We start from the raw sequence: 16,008 nt of genomic DNA on the forward strand, positions 1-16,008 counted from the left end.
GTCTAGACAAGACTGAAGGGTTTTTGCTCAATAATGTAGCTAATTAAGAGTTGTGAAGTCATCCTGTTCATGAACCGGTGGAAGGAGGGGGCACACTATTAGATTTGTGTTTGTGGATGCAGTCTCAAATCTTGTCTACAGCACACTTAGGCTATTTCAGATCAGTGGTGGTCCTTCATTAGAAAACAATGACCTTTTCAAGGAGGACTTATCCATGCTATAATCACATCCAGGCTAGATTACTGTGCATTAAGGAAAAATGACTGCAATGGACGTGAAAGAGGGGCTGCTTTCAAAATGTGAGCTGGTTCAAAATGTATCAGGAAGAAAGATGCCTGGTGCAAGTTATAGTTGACGTTCCTCCCCCCCCCCCCCATTACAGGGTTTAGATTATTTTGTTGATTCTGTTGTTGATTTTGCTGACACTCTTAATGCATACAATCATTTTGTGCCTCAGTCCTCCCGCAACCAAAGTTCTTCCTTTTCTGCTCTGGTTTTACTGTCGATCATGCTGCTGACAATCAGTTCCGTTGTTACATATCTTTTATGAGAGTATGGTATTAAACATAATGGATTATTTTTCTCTTGATAAGAGAGAATGGCAGAGAATGCCCTTATACATAAGATTTGCGAATACTGATCTATGGAAAGCATGTGGTAAGCTTTACATTACTGCACGATTAAGCTATGAAAAATCTCTACTTCTGGTTGTGTTTGAAATTGGAATGTCTTACAAACTGGTGACCCCCCCCCCAAAAAAAAAATCTGCCTCTAACTTTGAGAACTGATTCAAATTCTCTTACTGACCCGTTTTCCTGTTTATGTTTTTAATTGCTGTTATATGACTGTATGTATTGTTTCTTAAAGTTGATTAAAAAAATTGTCTGCCACCTTGAGAGCCCTAATTGGTTGGAAAGGCAGCATAAAATTGTTTTGAATAAATAAAACAACAAAAACGTTGGACATGGCCAAAACCTTGGGTACACTAAATGTACCCTTTTGGGCCCTAGCCTTTATTTACACAAATAATTTTGTTGGGAATATGCAATTACATGGGCATGCCAGAGAGATTACCATTTTCTCTCATTTGGATCAATTATCCCTTTATAGGAACTAAGCATTTAGAATTAGCTAAAGTCTCTTTTTGGCTCGTGGAGTAAATTACTGTTTTCCTCCTCCAAGGAGCAGCAGGCATCCTCCAAATAAGTGGTTGACTTCTACATGGCCTTTATATAAAAGGACTAGGAAAGTCTCAGTATAAGGCTGAGTGCAGTATTTAAGTCTACAGGCACCAGGGGAGGGAAATTTTGTATCTGTTCTTGCAGCTCCTGTTATTGATGGCTTCACACTTGGAAGTGTTCATTTTCACAACTTCTTTTAAATCCTTTTTCACCTGACCTTTCACAATGGGAAGGCAGAACTGTCAAAATGTGTATGGACATCAAAGACTCCCAGGATTATTTTGGAGGCTATTTGGATGCAGAGTCAAACACAAGTGTCAACTTCATTATTTTACGCAGACTTCAGCTCAATCCTGTGATGTGCCAGGAGGCATCCATTTTCATTGACTCTGACAGCTTGAAGATGTATGTTAATAGAGATGGGTTGAGGGCAGAAAATAATTCATATTTGGAGCCCAGTAGGATATGTGGAATCTCTCCAGCGTGTCTACATTCTTAACATATTCAGTTGGTCTGAAGTAGTAGAACAAAATTTAAGTCTAATGACACCTTTAAGACCATCAAAGTTTTATTCATGGTGTGAGCCTTTGTGTGGCTCACTCTTCCTCATACAACATTTAATAAAACTTTGTTGTCACTGGACTCAAATTTTGTTCAACATTCTTAACATTTTTGCTTTGTGATCTGTGGGCTTTTTTCTTTACCAGTCCATAAAGACAGAAGGTCCGCTTCTCAAGCAAATAACAAATTCTTATATTATCTAGTTGCCATGGGAACTGCAAGAGTGTGACTTCTTCCCATCCCACAAAAGAACTCTACAATCACATGGAAGGAGCTGGCTATGTGGTGTTTTCCCATACTCGTGGAGGGTAAGTAACTCTGGCATGGAAAGTAACTACACTGATTGTCCTTCCGATGTGATTTCAGCATTAACAGAGCATTAATGAATGAAGTTGGCTATAGTGCACCCTCCCCCCGGTTACTTAAAGAGAGGCCATCCGAACTGAAAGTTGCCTTGGTTCACTCAAAATACCTGAAAACAAATCTTCCTGACTCACTACAGTCCTCCCTTCTTGTAATGCAGGCTGTTCATTCATTCATTCATTCATTCATTCACTCATTCATTCATATCCCAATTTTCTCTCTATGAATCTCTGTACTAGTGCAAATAGCAATGGACCTACTCCAGAGTGACGTAATGGTGAAAGAGCTGCAGACTCTAATCTGGAATACAAGGTTTGATTCCCCACTCCGACACATATTGTCAGCTGGTTGACCTTGGGCCAATCACAGTTATTTTTGCAAAGCGGTTCTCTCACTCAGTCTCCATCTTCCTCACAGAGTGTCTGTTGTGGGTAGAGGATAGGAAAGGTGTTTGTAAGCTGCTCTGGGATTCCTTCAGGTAGTGAAAAGTTGGGGGAAACCTTCTCTACTCCTCGGAGCATCTAACCCAGCATCTAATCCAGCCTTTCTCAACTTTTAAACCATTGAGAAATCCCTGAAACATTCTTCAGGTTTTGGGAAATCCAAGAAGTGATGTTATTGTGCAGAATATGGTTGGGAAACCTACCCCCCCCCCCACCTCCAGGCCCATCATTGACCATCTGTCTGATGGTTCTGATTTTCTTAACTTTGATCTATGTCAGGTAAGTTCTGGACAAAGCATGTGTAATATCTGCATTTATGGCTGCACGCATGGTATTTGTACATCTTTGGAAGAAGTCCTCATCTTGTAACAGACAGGAACAGTTAGAGAAAATAAAGAATTACCGTATTTGCCGGTGTATAAAACGACTGGGCATATAAGACGACCCCCCAACATTTCCACTCAAAATATAGAGTTTGTTACATTACATTCCAGTAATATGGGCCACTATGGGCAGCTATGTCTATCCCAACTTGAAGTGCACCCGGCGTATAGGACGACCCCCCCACTTGGAGGCATGTTTTTCAGGGGGGGGGGAAGTAGTCTTATATGCCAGCAAATACTGTACTTAAACATTATTAAACTGGCTTATTTTCTGAGCTCTAAATGTTTAACAGACATGGGCAATTGGAGGAAGAGGCTTCTGTGGATGGGTAACTTAACATATCCATTACATGTTGTTTGGGTTTATCTACATTTTTCCTGTTTCATTTGGCATTATCTGTTTTCTTTATACAGAATAAATTTTCAAAAATTAATCATGCAGGGCATGTGGACTGAACTTTTTTCTGCCTTTAAAGATCTTTGGACAGTTTCAATTGGGCAGGGATCATGCATGCTTAGATTCAGGTCTGAAGAATTTTTCTTTGCAGTCAGAGATTATCCCATTGTTCCAAAGTACAAATTCAGATTATCCTCTATCCAGCTGCTTCTAAGTGAGCAAAGATTAAATCATAGGCCTTTGGGTCTTACCTGACAAATAAACCCAGTTGATGAGCACTGCCGTACCCAGAGACTGAATTTCCGCTTTTTCCTCTTGCGTGACTCTCGTTCTGTACAAGTGGCAATAAAAATTGGGTCTTCATCAATCAGAGGTTCATGGAGCACCTGCAATAACATTAGGTTATATTAGACAGTGTCTTTCATGTCTCTATGATAAGATTGGAACATCCAAGAGTCTTTGGAATTTGGTAATCCATACTTTGCCAGAAACTTACCAAATGTCTACTGTTGAATTCACTGGGTCGTCAAGGATAAAATGGGATTACTGCAAGGAAGTCAAGACTCAGATGAGATTAAATAAACAAACAAACAAAAAACCCACGCTTCTCTCTCTCTTTCTGCTCTCCCTTGGTTTGCAGAGTCAAGTCATCTTAAATTTGATGTACTAAAACACAAGAAACATCTAGAAAAATGGATATCCAGACCCCACAGGTAATCTAAATTGCAACTAATTTTGGAACACTTAATGTCCACTGTAGCAGACAAACTCAATGGTCACATCTGCCTTTGTCTTAGAACACCCTTGTGGTCTCTGGAGCCCTCATTATTGTATTCTGGAATAGACGGAGAAGCCAAAAGCTGTTGCTTAAACTTTAATTGGTGTTAGTATCCACTGATATATTTTTTTAAATACACATAGACCTGCAGACTGCAAGTGGAACAAGGAACAGCTTGCTTATGAGCCCGTTCTCTCCAGAGGGCCTCCTCTTGGTAATTGTAATTCCCTCTACAGTGCCTATCCTTGGCTAACTGCATGTCGGTTCTTGCCAGCTTTGTTCCACTTCTCCAGCTGCCCAATAGAATGATAGTAGAACTTTCAAAACAAAAGGTCACTCATTTGAAATCTGTATCTGTTTTGGAAAGCATGTTTCACGACAGCTCAGTGCATTGCAGGATTCATCATGACCGTTATTCAAAACATGTTAACAGAGGGGAGAAAAGTTCAAAACAGAAAATGGATATAATCTTTTTGGGTGTAATATTTGTAATCAGTATTATAGTATGGCCCTTCACCACCACAGATTTGGCTCTCAGTGTCCCCTTGCTTCCTGAGACATAGTTCCAGAAGAAGCAGCCAAATACTACTATTAACAACTGAGAGATGCTGGGAGTATATCCTGAATGACATAGCTGGTTTGGAGGGTGGATTCTATGGCGTTATACCCCACTGAAATTTCTCCCCTCCCCAAACCCTGCCCTGCCCAAGTTCGACTACCAAAATCTCTAGGAAGTTTCTAACCCAGAGTTTGCAATCCTGTTTGCAGCTTTTTATTTTACAATATCAGGATAAAACTATCAGAGCAAGACTAGGAAAGGGAATAGTGATGGCAGAAGAGAGCCAGCTTGGTGTAATGGTGAAAAGCAGCAGCCTCTAATCTGGAGAACCAGGTTTGATTCCCCACTCCTCTCATACACATAGCCAGTTGGGTGACCTTGGGCTAGTTACAGTTCTCTCAGAACTCTCTGAGCCCCACCTACCTCACTGGGGGCCTATTGCAGGGAGAGGAAGGGAAGGAGATTGTAAGCTTCTTTGAGACTCTTTCAGGAAGAGTAAAGCAGAGTATCAAAATCAATTCTCCTTCTCTTCTTCAGAAGGCACCCCCATTCCATATTAGCAATTTTGTTCTCGAAAGGACAGAACCAGCCAACCCCGTCCTCACACTCTGCTCAAATATCAAGCTGTCCAAGTTGTTATCTCATAGAAGGTAAAATCAAAGGACATTACCACAGCTTATCTAAAGTGTGTGATAGAAGGTGAGAGCATAAAGACAGACAACACCCATTTTTTAATATTTTATATATAAATTGCTATTTTCTTCTCAGCCAAATTATTAGCCCCAAAGGTGTATCGTTTCAGACTGACTCTAAATCCACTGATGTTCATTAAAAAAGAAATCTCTCCCACAGCAGAAACTAAATTGTTTGTAAGTATATTACTGTACTTCTTAGTGCTCATCGCTAGAGGTCTAGCACTGTCATTCCCTGTATCACTGTGAATGGAAGGGGATTGCAAATATCCTCGAGGTTGTTATAGTCAACTGCTTAATTCCAGAAATAGGTGCTTCCTTTTAAAAATGTGAATATTGATAAAAAATAACTACACCCCAGCATCCTCATGTCTACACATTTTAAGCTCTGGGTCTGGTGCGCATGTTCATTCACAGAGGCCTTAATGGCTCATAAAACATTTACAGCATCATATGAAAGCACTTTTTAAAATGTACAGATTCAACTAAAAATAAGAGTAAGGTGATCAGATTTTAACATTGGTAAAGCGGGACACCATTGACCGGGGGGGGGGGGGGTTCTTGATTAAAAATTTGGTCTATATGGAGCAACAAAAAGGTTCATAGAATGCATAGAATGCAAAAATAGTATTGTAATATATATATATTTAAATTTCAACATAAGTACAATTTGCCAGGTGCAAATTGGGACAAAAGTGGGACAATCTGGTCACCTTAAATAAGAGATGCACCTGTGCTGATCTACACAAACTCTATTTGATATTCAAAAAAACTGAGAAGTTAGACCAGATACTCAATGCACCAGGTTTGTTCTTCAACAGCGAATAGAGAACAGTCAAAAATAAATAATATAAACACAAGGTGTTTGTATATCTGGAAACAGAAGCAGTAGCTTGGCATCTCAGGAACAAATTATAAATAAGGGAGGTAGAATCATTTGTTTAAATCTAACTCTGCCCCAGTCACATGTTAACTGGAAGATAGGAGTTTAATTTACAAAGCAAAAGGCACACAATGGGGGCGGTGACACATCTATTCTCCATCCAACCATTTACTCCCATGGTGTCAACCTACAAGAGGGGCATAGGGAAAGTTGAGCACCCATTTTTGCTCTAAAATTGAACACTCTTCCTCTTATGTCTACAGCAGATTAATTAAATCACATTAACTTGGTTTCAAATACTCTATTTAGGAATGGTTGTGCTTTGCTTGTTCCTAGTGACCTTGTACAATTGTTGCTTCAGGTTTTAAAGCAATTTAATTTCCATTGTGTGCTTCCCCCCCTCCCCGGCTAGATCTTATTTTTAAAGTTTATTTTAGAGCTTCTATACTACCCCTAATTTTATGTCCTTAAAGGCAATTCATATCTACATATCTATAGATACTATCCCTCACAACAGAGTTGTTTCTTATTACTTTCATAAGGGTTGACTTACACATGACTCCTCAAGAAAGGGAACACAAAATATCAACAGTTGCCTATGCCCGAGCATATTTGGTTGTGGTTTTCATCTTAGAGATGAGCATAAACCAAATCACAAAGCAAAACAAATCATGATTTCCCCCCCTGTTCATCATTTACAAACAAACATTTGTGACAGATCTATCATCGTGAACATCCATGAACTTTTAAAGCAGTTCATGATGGTTTGTGGTGGTTTGTGGACAGAGCAGGAAGAAGAGGATTTAAGGGATTTTAAGTCCCATTAAACCTCTGCTTTCTGTCCCCCATGGAAACTGCAAAAAACAGCTCAACCCCAGGGAGTCATTCCCTGCTGCTCAGCTGTTTCAGGCTATATTGTGCAGACTCTTTAAACCGAAAAACAGCTGAGCCCACAAGGAGCACAATACAGCTGAACCAACAGAGAGAAGTCACTTCACCAGTCCAGGTTCACGTTTTCTTGAGCAACCCTATTTAAAGGGACTACACAAGACAGCACAAGACAGTTGAGGCCATGGACAGAATTTCCCTGCCAGTCCAGCTTTGGTCTCTGTTGACTCCCTGGAGATCTGCTGCTGGTCTGAGCAGCTAATACTGACTTTGATGGACCAAGTGTCTGATTCAGGATAAGACATCTTCATGTATTCATGGGGAGCAAAACCAGACGATTAAATGGCTCCCAGTCATTTAAACCCTTCCAATCTACTCCTTGCCACCTTGAGTGGTGAGCAAAACCCCTGCTTTCTCCTCCCTGTTGCATTTGCAAAAAGCAGGAGGGTTAAACTTTAAATGGCTCACAAACCTGTACAAACCATTTCAGTTCATGAACCCGAATATCAGTTCATGCAGTTCATTGTTCAGTCCATGTTTCAGCCACAAACCCCGAGTTGAATCACAGTCTATCCCTATTCCATCTAGTGAAAGGATCGGCCTGAGGAAGCCAGAAAGAATCTAACATTTCTACTACTCTGCAGAATGTGTTTCTGGGTCCAATTAAGGTGGGCATGGAAGTTTTTCTCCATTTCAGAAACACTAGTTGTACACCATTTGTGTTGTTGTTTTCACATGAAAACATATGAAGCACATGTTAACATGAAGACACCTTATACTGAATCAGATCATTGGTCCATCCAAGTCAAGATTTTTTCATTTGGGGTTGGGGGCCTGTCAGAATCCCAGGAATTCTCTCATAATGATTGTGATTGAGTATTAGAGCTGTCCGATGTTGCCAGGCCTGTGATGCTTCCCAGTTACTGTTTCTCCTTTGCACCTCGAGGCTGAATTCCTTAGTCTGTAGTTTATGACTTTGGTTCTCACACCAAAGCTTCATGGAGTTATCTCCACCCACTTCCTGTGTCTCCCTGTGTTTTGTACTTAGATTGTATAATTGTTTGGTCTCCCTTTGAAACCCAAGTTATCATCTTCCGAAGAGAGGGAGGGAAGGGAGTGTATGCAATCCACATTTGGCATGAAAGTGAAACTAAGACCAACAAGGTTGAAAAAACCTATTATCTTGTGCCATGTGACATTGCTGTTACAAGTGTAAATGAAACAACAATCTCATGGGCAAGAAGTCCACCATAGGAAAATGCATTCATGTGGAATGACCCATGCTGGTTATAATGTTTAAAGCCCTTTACAGCCTAGGATCCTATTATCTAAAAGACCATTTTCCCCTATACATTCTCATGCACCACAATTCTCATGTCCTCAGTTTGTCACCTGCTAGTGGTTCTTCCACATAAGGCAGCCTGCCTGACATCAACCCATCCCCTTTCCCCACTGTTAGTCCTGCTCTGTGGAACAGACTCCCAGAGGAGGTGATGGGGGGGCTGCCTTTCGACATTTTTGCAAGGTCATATTGTTTACCAAGTTCTTTTATGAAATAAAACTGAAGCTACCTGTAGGGTGGGCGGGGTGGGGGTGGGGGCTTAGGGGTTTCTTATTGTAATATTTTAAATTATGATTTATAAGTCATCTTGAACCTTGAGAAAAGGCTGGATATAAATATTTTAATAAACAAAACTCAGTTATTACTGAGTTGCTACTATACAGCTGCGCTAGGGCGTCTGCAAAAATACTCCCCATTTGTTTATAATTTAGTAATACAAGAGTAAAAAAGCTTTCCATAGCTTCTGCCAGAGTACTCCTCCCCCATATAGTTTGTGGCCTTGTGCAAAGCATGATGGAGTTGCAGCTGTCTTTGTTCAGGTGTGCTCGCGTGCACATACATGCACATTGCCAAATCACAGCTTGCACTGCCAGTGTCAATGGGTTCTACCATGCTTTCTGTTCAGTCTCATATTGTGAGATTGTGTGACTGTTTCCCATTTTTCACAGTGGCTGATAACACAACAAGAGAATTCTCTGGCGCTTGGCAATATGGAAAAATGACTTTGCAGCTGCTTGTTGTTACTTTCAAAAAAAGATTTGGGCAGTTCCGTCCCCCTTTGCCTGTGTTCCTTTCTGTTCCCTTTCATTCAACAAACTAATGCTAAAATGCATGTGCAGAACCTGAACCACAAGGATTTAAATGGAAGGTAGTCTGCAGTAAGATGGGGGTGCATAATGGGCCAAAGGCAAGTTTAAAAGCAGCAGCAGTCTTCCAGGAAAAGCCAAACACAGGCATACAGACTGAGCTTGTTGTTGTTGTCGTTGTTAGGTGCGAAGTCATGTCTGACCTATCGCAACCCCATGGACAATGATCCTCCAGGCCTTCCTGTTCTCTACCATGTCCAGCTGAATTTCTAGCATTATCTAGAGCAGTGGTCCCCAACCTGCGGTCCGCGGCCCGGCACCGGGCCGCGAAGGCCACGGCACCGGGCTGCGGTTCCCTCTCCCCGCCCCCCCCGCAGTAAAAAACTTCCCCGGGCCGCAAGTTTGCGGCCCGGGAAGCTTCTTACTGCGGGGCGGGGGAGAGGGAATCAGGGCCGCGCATGCGCACATGTGCAATGCGTGGCCAAAATCGCGCATGCGTGGCACTTTAGCACATGCGCAGCACTTTAGCACATGCGCAGCCCGGCCACGCATGCGTGCTGCGTGGGCGGGGCAGTTGCCCTGCCGGTCCCCAGCTGGAAAAAGGTTGGGGACCACTGCCAGCAACCGCGCTTCCCTCTCCCCCCAACCTCCCACAAAAAGAAGCTTGCCGGGCCGCAAGCTAATCGAACGCTTTGGCGGCCGATTTGCTTGCGGCCTGGGAAGTTTCTAACTGCGGGGGGGGGGCGGGAAGAGGGAGCCGCAGTCCAGTGCCGAGGCCTTTGCAGCCCAGCACCAGGCCACGGCCCAGTGGATGGGGACCACTGCTCTAAACAAAAGGACTGAGAAATGGAAGAGACAGAGTTCAACATAAACACCCCACTTTAAGCCTTTGCTCTTTCAGCACAAGTAAGGAAAGATTCAAACATTTTTGAGAATTGGCTGTAGATTCCAATGGCCGTCTGAAGAGCACATTTTAATGTGTTTCCTTCAGCCCTTCTTGAGGGCAGGTTTCTCAAGCAATCATTGGAGTCACATTTATGCCATGTTACACTGAGAGAATCCCACATTCCCTTATCCATGGTTCCTCTATATATTTGTGAAACAGCCTGGGGGGTGGAACGTGTCCAGCTGTCTGAGTTGGAATAGGGCCAATCAGGGTGCAGCCAGCAACGCCCTGCCTCTACAGCTCTCGCCCTCCCTGCCTGGACGCTAGCCACGTTCCTCTCAGACACGCCAGAGACAGAGGGAGACACACAGCGACCTGCCAGACCGAACACAAGCCTTCATTCCCTCTATCTCTCCCGCTGTGAGGGAGGCAGAGAGAGAACAGAAAGAGCTGCCCCAACTTGCACACCAGCCCTCCTTCCCTCCTACAAACACTAAAGTCTCTGAAATCAACTGATTAAAGCCGATCACACCATTGCTCCATTTAATACCTAAACATACTTTGTCAAAAAGACAACTTGTCTTAACGATATAGTTCCCATTTTCTACATATATCTAGCTAATCATTTTAAAGCAAATAATATATTTAGAAAAGACTAAGGTGATTCATGATCAAAAAATTCAAACATTTAGCCACTGCCAGTAAATTATTTTGTACCTACAATTTAATGCAATCATATTCAGAATTACCCGAGTAATTGAAATCAATAGATTCAGACTGGAGAGACTTTGGATAGGAATCCACTGCAAGTTATTGAATTTCCAGTGACTGATTTCATGTTACTTACACTGTAGGGATTAGCTAACCCTATTATTCCATCAAAGACATTTTTGTGAAATTCTGCAGAACAGGATCTGAAGGGCAAAATAAGGTTAGAGGCTAGGGCACACGATTATCAGGGTTCCTGTCATTCTCCCCCATTCTTAGTGCTGTGAAGGAGGGCATAGTTCTACAGTATGATGGCCCCATCTCAGTTCCGAATACTATATTATGATATGGACAAAAGAGAACACATCAGTTTATATGGTACAGTGCAAAATTCAGCTTGGTTCTTGCTACCACTTATACAATTTCTATTTTAGTGATTTTGCATGTTTACAATATTGTTGAGGAGGAAAAATTATGCCGCTTTTTGATGGCAAGTGCTGTGTTCAACAATGTAAATAGATATAGATAATTCATAGCCACTATTCCCAAAATGAGCCTCTTGTGGTGCAGAGTGGTAAGGCAGCAGAAATGCTGTCTGAAGCTGTCTGCCCATGAGGCTGGGAGTTCAATCCCAGCAGCCGGCTCAAGGTTGACTCAGCCTTCCATCCTTCCGAGGTCGGTAAAATGAGTACCCAGCTTGCTGCTGGGGGGTAAATGGCTGGGGAAGGCACTGGCAAACCACCCCATATTGAGTCTGCCATGAAAACACTAGAGGGCGTCACCCCAAGGGTCAGACATGAGCTGGTGCTTGCACAGGGGATACCTTTACCTTTACCTTTATTCCGAAAATAATGTGAGATCCTTACTTATATGTAAGTAGTTCTGAGAAAGATGCAGCCAACCAAGGGGCACCAGGAAGGGCCCAATAGGTCTCAGAACTGTCTGTACATTATTACCATTATCCTTTCATGTGTGGCCTTGGTGACATCAAGACTAGACAGCTGTCTTGTGCACTATGTGGAGTTGCTCTTGAAAAGCGCTTAGAAACCATAACTGGTCCAGAATGTGACTGCTAGGGTTGCCAGATGCTTCCCCCCCGCCCAGTGGAGGTGGGAGTTCCTAGCTGACAGGCCCCACAACTCTGCCACTGATCAGCTGACCAGCAGGGTGGACATACCTAAAAAAAGACCAAGGCCCAGCTGACATTGCAGCAACATGTCTATGTAACTTCTGGCATAACCTAGAAGTGACATTATCACATCAGTGACATTGAAGTGAGACTCTGATATATGGGCAAAAAACTATGGCAGAAGCCAAATTTATCATAGAGTTTTTGTCCAAATACAAGAGCGTCACCCCCAATGTTGCTGTGTGATGATGTCCTTTCTGGGTCACATCCAAAGTGACATAGACATGATACAGTAACACTGGCTGGGCCACCCTCCCACTCCCAGTAAGTCTCCCCATCTTCCACTGGTTGCCAGCAGAGACCCTACTAACTGCCTAACTATGGACAGAGACCAGGCACTTTAATCATATCACTCCAACTTTGATTCAGCTTCACTGACCCTCCATTTCTTTCCAGACTTAATTTAGCTTTTTAACATTTAAACTGTTGGGGAGTTTGTTCAATGCACATCAGATACCCATATAACCTTTTTTTTGCTGTTATAGAATGAAATGGTCTCTTAGACCAAGGGTTGCCAGCCTCCAGGTGGGACCTGGAAATCTCCCAGAATTACAATTCACTCCAACCTACAGAAATCAGTTCCCTTGAAAAAAATATGGCTGCTTTGGAGGGTAGGGTCTATAGCAATACATTCTGCTGAGGCCAACTCCCCTCTCCAAACATACCTTCCCCAGGCTCCACCCTGAATCTCCAGGAATTTCCCAACCCAGAAATGGCAACTTTTAATGAAGAAACCTAATGTTTTTCTGCATCCAAGAAATTAACTCTCACCTGGGTTTGGGAAGGCTTAAAAGCAGAGTCAAAACTGTGCTGCAGAGAGTCCAGAAATGGCTGGATTTTGTAGAGGCCATGGGTCGTCTGACTGGAGCGGAAGGCCACAATATGGAAGTACTTGAGAATCTTCTCAAATCTTGACTGAGTCATGATCAGTGCTATGCTCTTGTTGCTATAGAAACCACTACTCCAGATGCTGAGGACCGACTCACAGTGGTGAGTGCTTGTGGAGATCATGTACGCAAGGAAAGCTTTCATTTCTATCAGGGTGACATCAGTCCAGGTGTCATCACTCCCAAACCGTTCCTGATACTTCTTGGCATACATATTAGTTTGCACCACCATGTTCTTTAGCACATTGTCTGGGACAAACAGTTGGAAGAAGTCCATGGCACTGGAAGCTGGTGGCATTTTACGAGTTGGGCCTAGAAAGCAAAAGGAAAAATATGAAGCCTATTTTTGTACTTACTTATATAACTGTATTATAATTTTTGCTGTTGTTGTTATCACCAGATTTTTATCTTCCCCTTCCTTTGAGGAGCCCACAGTAATGAGTGAGTTTATGGCCTCTTCAGTGAGTTTATGGCACAGTGGGGATTTCAGTTTGTCTCCTCAGTCCTAGTTTAATACACAGCACCCTGGTTTTCAGTTAGTTCAGCCAGGCAAGAACAATATTCAGAATAAGAATGAGGAGACCTAGGTTCAAATTCCTGTTCAGTCGTGAAACTTACTGATTGAACTCGGGCCATCCATTCTGGCTTTTAGCCTGCACTTCCTTGCAGAATTATAGGGAAGATAAAATGGAAGATATCTATCAATCACATTTTTATCTTATCCTTTGGATAAGGGTGGGATAAAAATGTGATTGATAGATAGGTAGCTTACAAATAATGGCATAATCATAGGTCATCCCTCTCAATTTCAGAAATGTTTTTTACTCCTACTACGTAGGAGTACTATGTAATTGCCCAGAGCTGTAAAGAATGGGCGGTATAAAAATCCAAATAAACAAACAAACAAACAAACAAACAAACAAATAAATAAATAAATAAATAAATGTGTATAATAGCTGATAACCAGTTTTACTCACTCTATGCTTAAGAAAATTAAAATTCAGTGTCCAGACCTACCAGATTTCTAGTTCCATGAGAGCCAGTGCAATGTAATGGTTAGAGTGTTGGACTAGAATTTGAGAGACTCAGGTTTGAATCCCCACTCTGCCATGGAAGACTGCTAGATAACCTTGGGCCAGTCACATACTCTTAGCCCAGACTACCTCATAGGGGTGTTGTGGGGATAAAACAGAAAATGGAGAGTGAAAGGTAGAGAAAAGGGATCCAGACAGCAACTGGCAACCAGTGCAGCTGCCTCAGAACCTGGATATGGGCCCTCCATGGGCCCATATAAATTAAAAATATAAAATTCAATAAGTGCACTTTATGTAATAAATATTTGAAAATATTAAAAATTATTTTTGCAGCTCATCCTTTTGGTTCCTAACTAGTATGAGAGAGTATCTGAAATCTCCCAGCTTTCCCGTTATTTCAGTGTATCAGGACGCCCATGTAGATCTATACAAACTGCTCCTCGGCACTTACTATTTAGGACTGTAGCCTGTACTAGTTTAACCTAGGTGGCACTGAGGACTAAAAGGGAATACATGGATTTTTCCCCCCTTGGAAGAAATAGCTTGAATCAGGATTCTGAAGTCAGAACATTAGTATTCATAGCATGTAATGCCCCACAAAGGCAAAAGAGCAGATATAAAAAAATATGCACATGGCAGACTAGTCAGAATAGACAGGCAGGCAGTGGAAAGTGTAGAATTTGCAAGTTTTTTGCATAATTATATTTTCAATACCTGGAACTCAGAACGGCAGCTCTTTTTCTGATAAGCATTTAAGAAGCACTCATTTACCCAACTGTGCAAATTTCTGTCTGTTTTTATTAATATCCAAAGAGGTTTGTTATGAAATAAAACCTAAGGCCCATGTTCATCCCATCATGAGCACAGGTCAGTCCATGGAAAAATATCTAAATAGATTAACATTTTATCCCCATTTCTACCTGTACTCCCCCGTGTGCAAATTTACAGTATGAGAGAGGGCATGTACTAACCATATGCCCATCCAAAATTTCACAGCCACTCCCATTCTTTTGGGAATGCTGAGTCATCCTATCAAGTATTAAAATAACTTTCACCTCTGAATGAAGAACATAATCACTCCAGTTCATCCTCCCAAAAGTCAGCCGTCATGGTTGAGAACAGACCTCTGTCTGAACCACAGAAAGGCACTCACCCATATCTCTAAAGTCAGCTTTCCCCCTAGCTATGGTGATCTTTTCACCCACAACCTTTTTCTACTCACTCACTTCAACATGAGACCCATACTCTTCCAAGCAGCCTTCCCATTTTGCTCTCTCCATGACCTCATTTTCCAACTCAGCTGCTTGAAACTGGTCTCCTAGGCAACTGGGTGTCCCATATCACAGTCTTGTATGTTTCATATTGGAGAATCATAATCTGAAGAAAACTCTGTAAGTCAAGTCTAAAGGGCTTCTAAACTACTTGAAAATCCTGGACAGATGCTTCAAAGATTCTTGCAGCACCCAGTTCCTTGTATTGTAAGTATCTATGGACTAGAAGTTATATCACAGTGAAAGTGTCAGAAGACTCTACTGTTGTTGCTTTAGAATATAGGCAAAAAAATGGAAAGCTAAATATGTCATTTAAATGGACATAAAAGAAAATGTATGGACACACAAATCCGCAATTTGCACTAGCTAAAAACCAACATGCAGAAAAATTCAAACATATTCAAACAGATCTTCATAACCAACAACTTTCAGAACATCAAAACATTACAATATGCTAATATCCCACAAAACAGAGCAACTGCACAAGCATGACCAGATGTCCAGCAACATTGGGTAAAACAAAACACACACAAACATGCACAGAGAAATTTAGGTTATTCTCATTCTGTGACTACTTAGGCACTAGGAATGGGCATGAACTGGCTCAAGAACCAAAGTTCGTGACAAATTTTCGCAGGTTCATGGTTCATGAAATGAAGTTCATGGCAGGTCAACTGGCATAAACTTCCCATAAACCTTCAAGCTGTTCCAAGAGATTTGTGCATTTGGTGAACAGATACATTTCCAGACATGATTC

At 41.9% G+C, this 16,008-nt stretch overlaps 1 protein-coding gene and 1 long non-coding RNA gene across 2 annotated transcripts in view; one reads left to right on the forward strand and one right to left on the reverse strand.

The window, feature by feature from the left end:
• Positions 1-16,008, reverse strand: part of PGBD5 (piggyBac transposable element derived 5) — a 105,963-nt gene that overhangs the window by 31,277 nt on the left and 58,678 nt on the right. Inside the window, exons 2-3 of the mRNA XM_077346467.1 lie at positions 12,831-13,258; positions 3,580-3,714 (exon numbers count right to left, since the gene is read on the reverse strand). Coding sequence (XP_077202582.1) covers positions 3,580-3,714; positions 12,831-13,258 — 563 coding nt within the window. The remainder of the gene's footprint in view (positions 1-3,579; positions 3,715-12,830; positions 13,259-16,008) is intronic.
• LOC143841916 (uncharacterized) overlaps positions 1-16,008 on the forward strand; it is a 30,179-nt gene that overhangs the window by 1,901 nt on the left and 12,270 nt on the right. The window contains exons 2-3 of the long non-coding RNA XR_013232946.1: positions 1,946-2,050; positions 3,969-4,041. This is a non-coding gene — a long non-coding RNA (uncharacterized LOC143841916). The remainder of the gene's footprint in view (positions 1-1,945; positions 2,051-3,968; positions 4,042-16,008) is intronic.

Source organism: Paroedura picta, chromosome 1 (genome assembly GCF_049243985.1).
Source record: "Paroedura picta isolate Pp20150507F chromosome 1, Ppicta_v3.0, whole genome shotgun sequence".
NCBI classification, from domain to species: Eukaryota; Metazoa; Chordata; class Lepidosauria; order Squamata; family Gekkonidae; genus Paroedura; species Paroedura picta.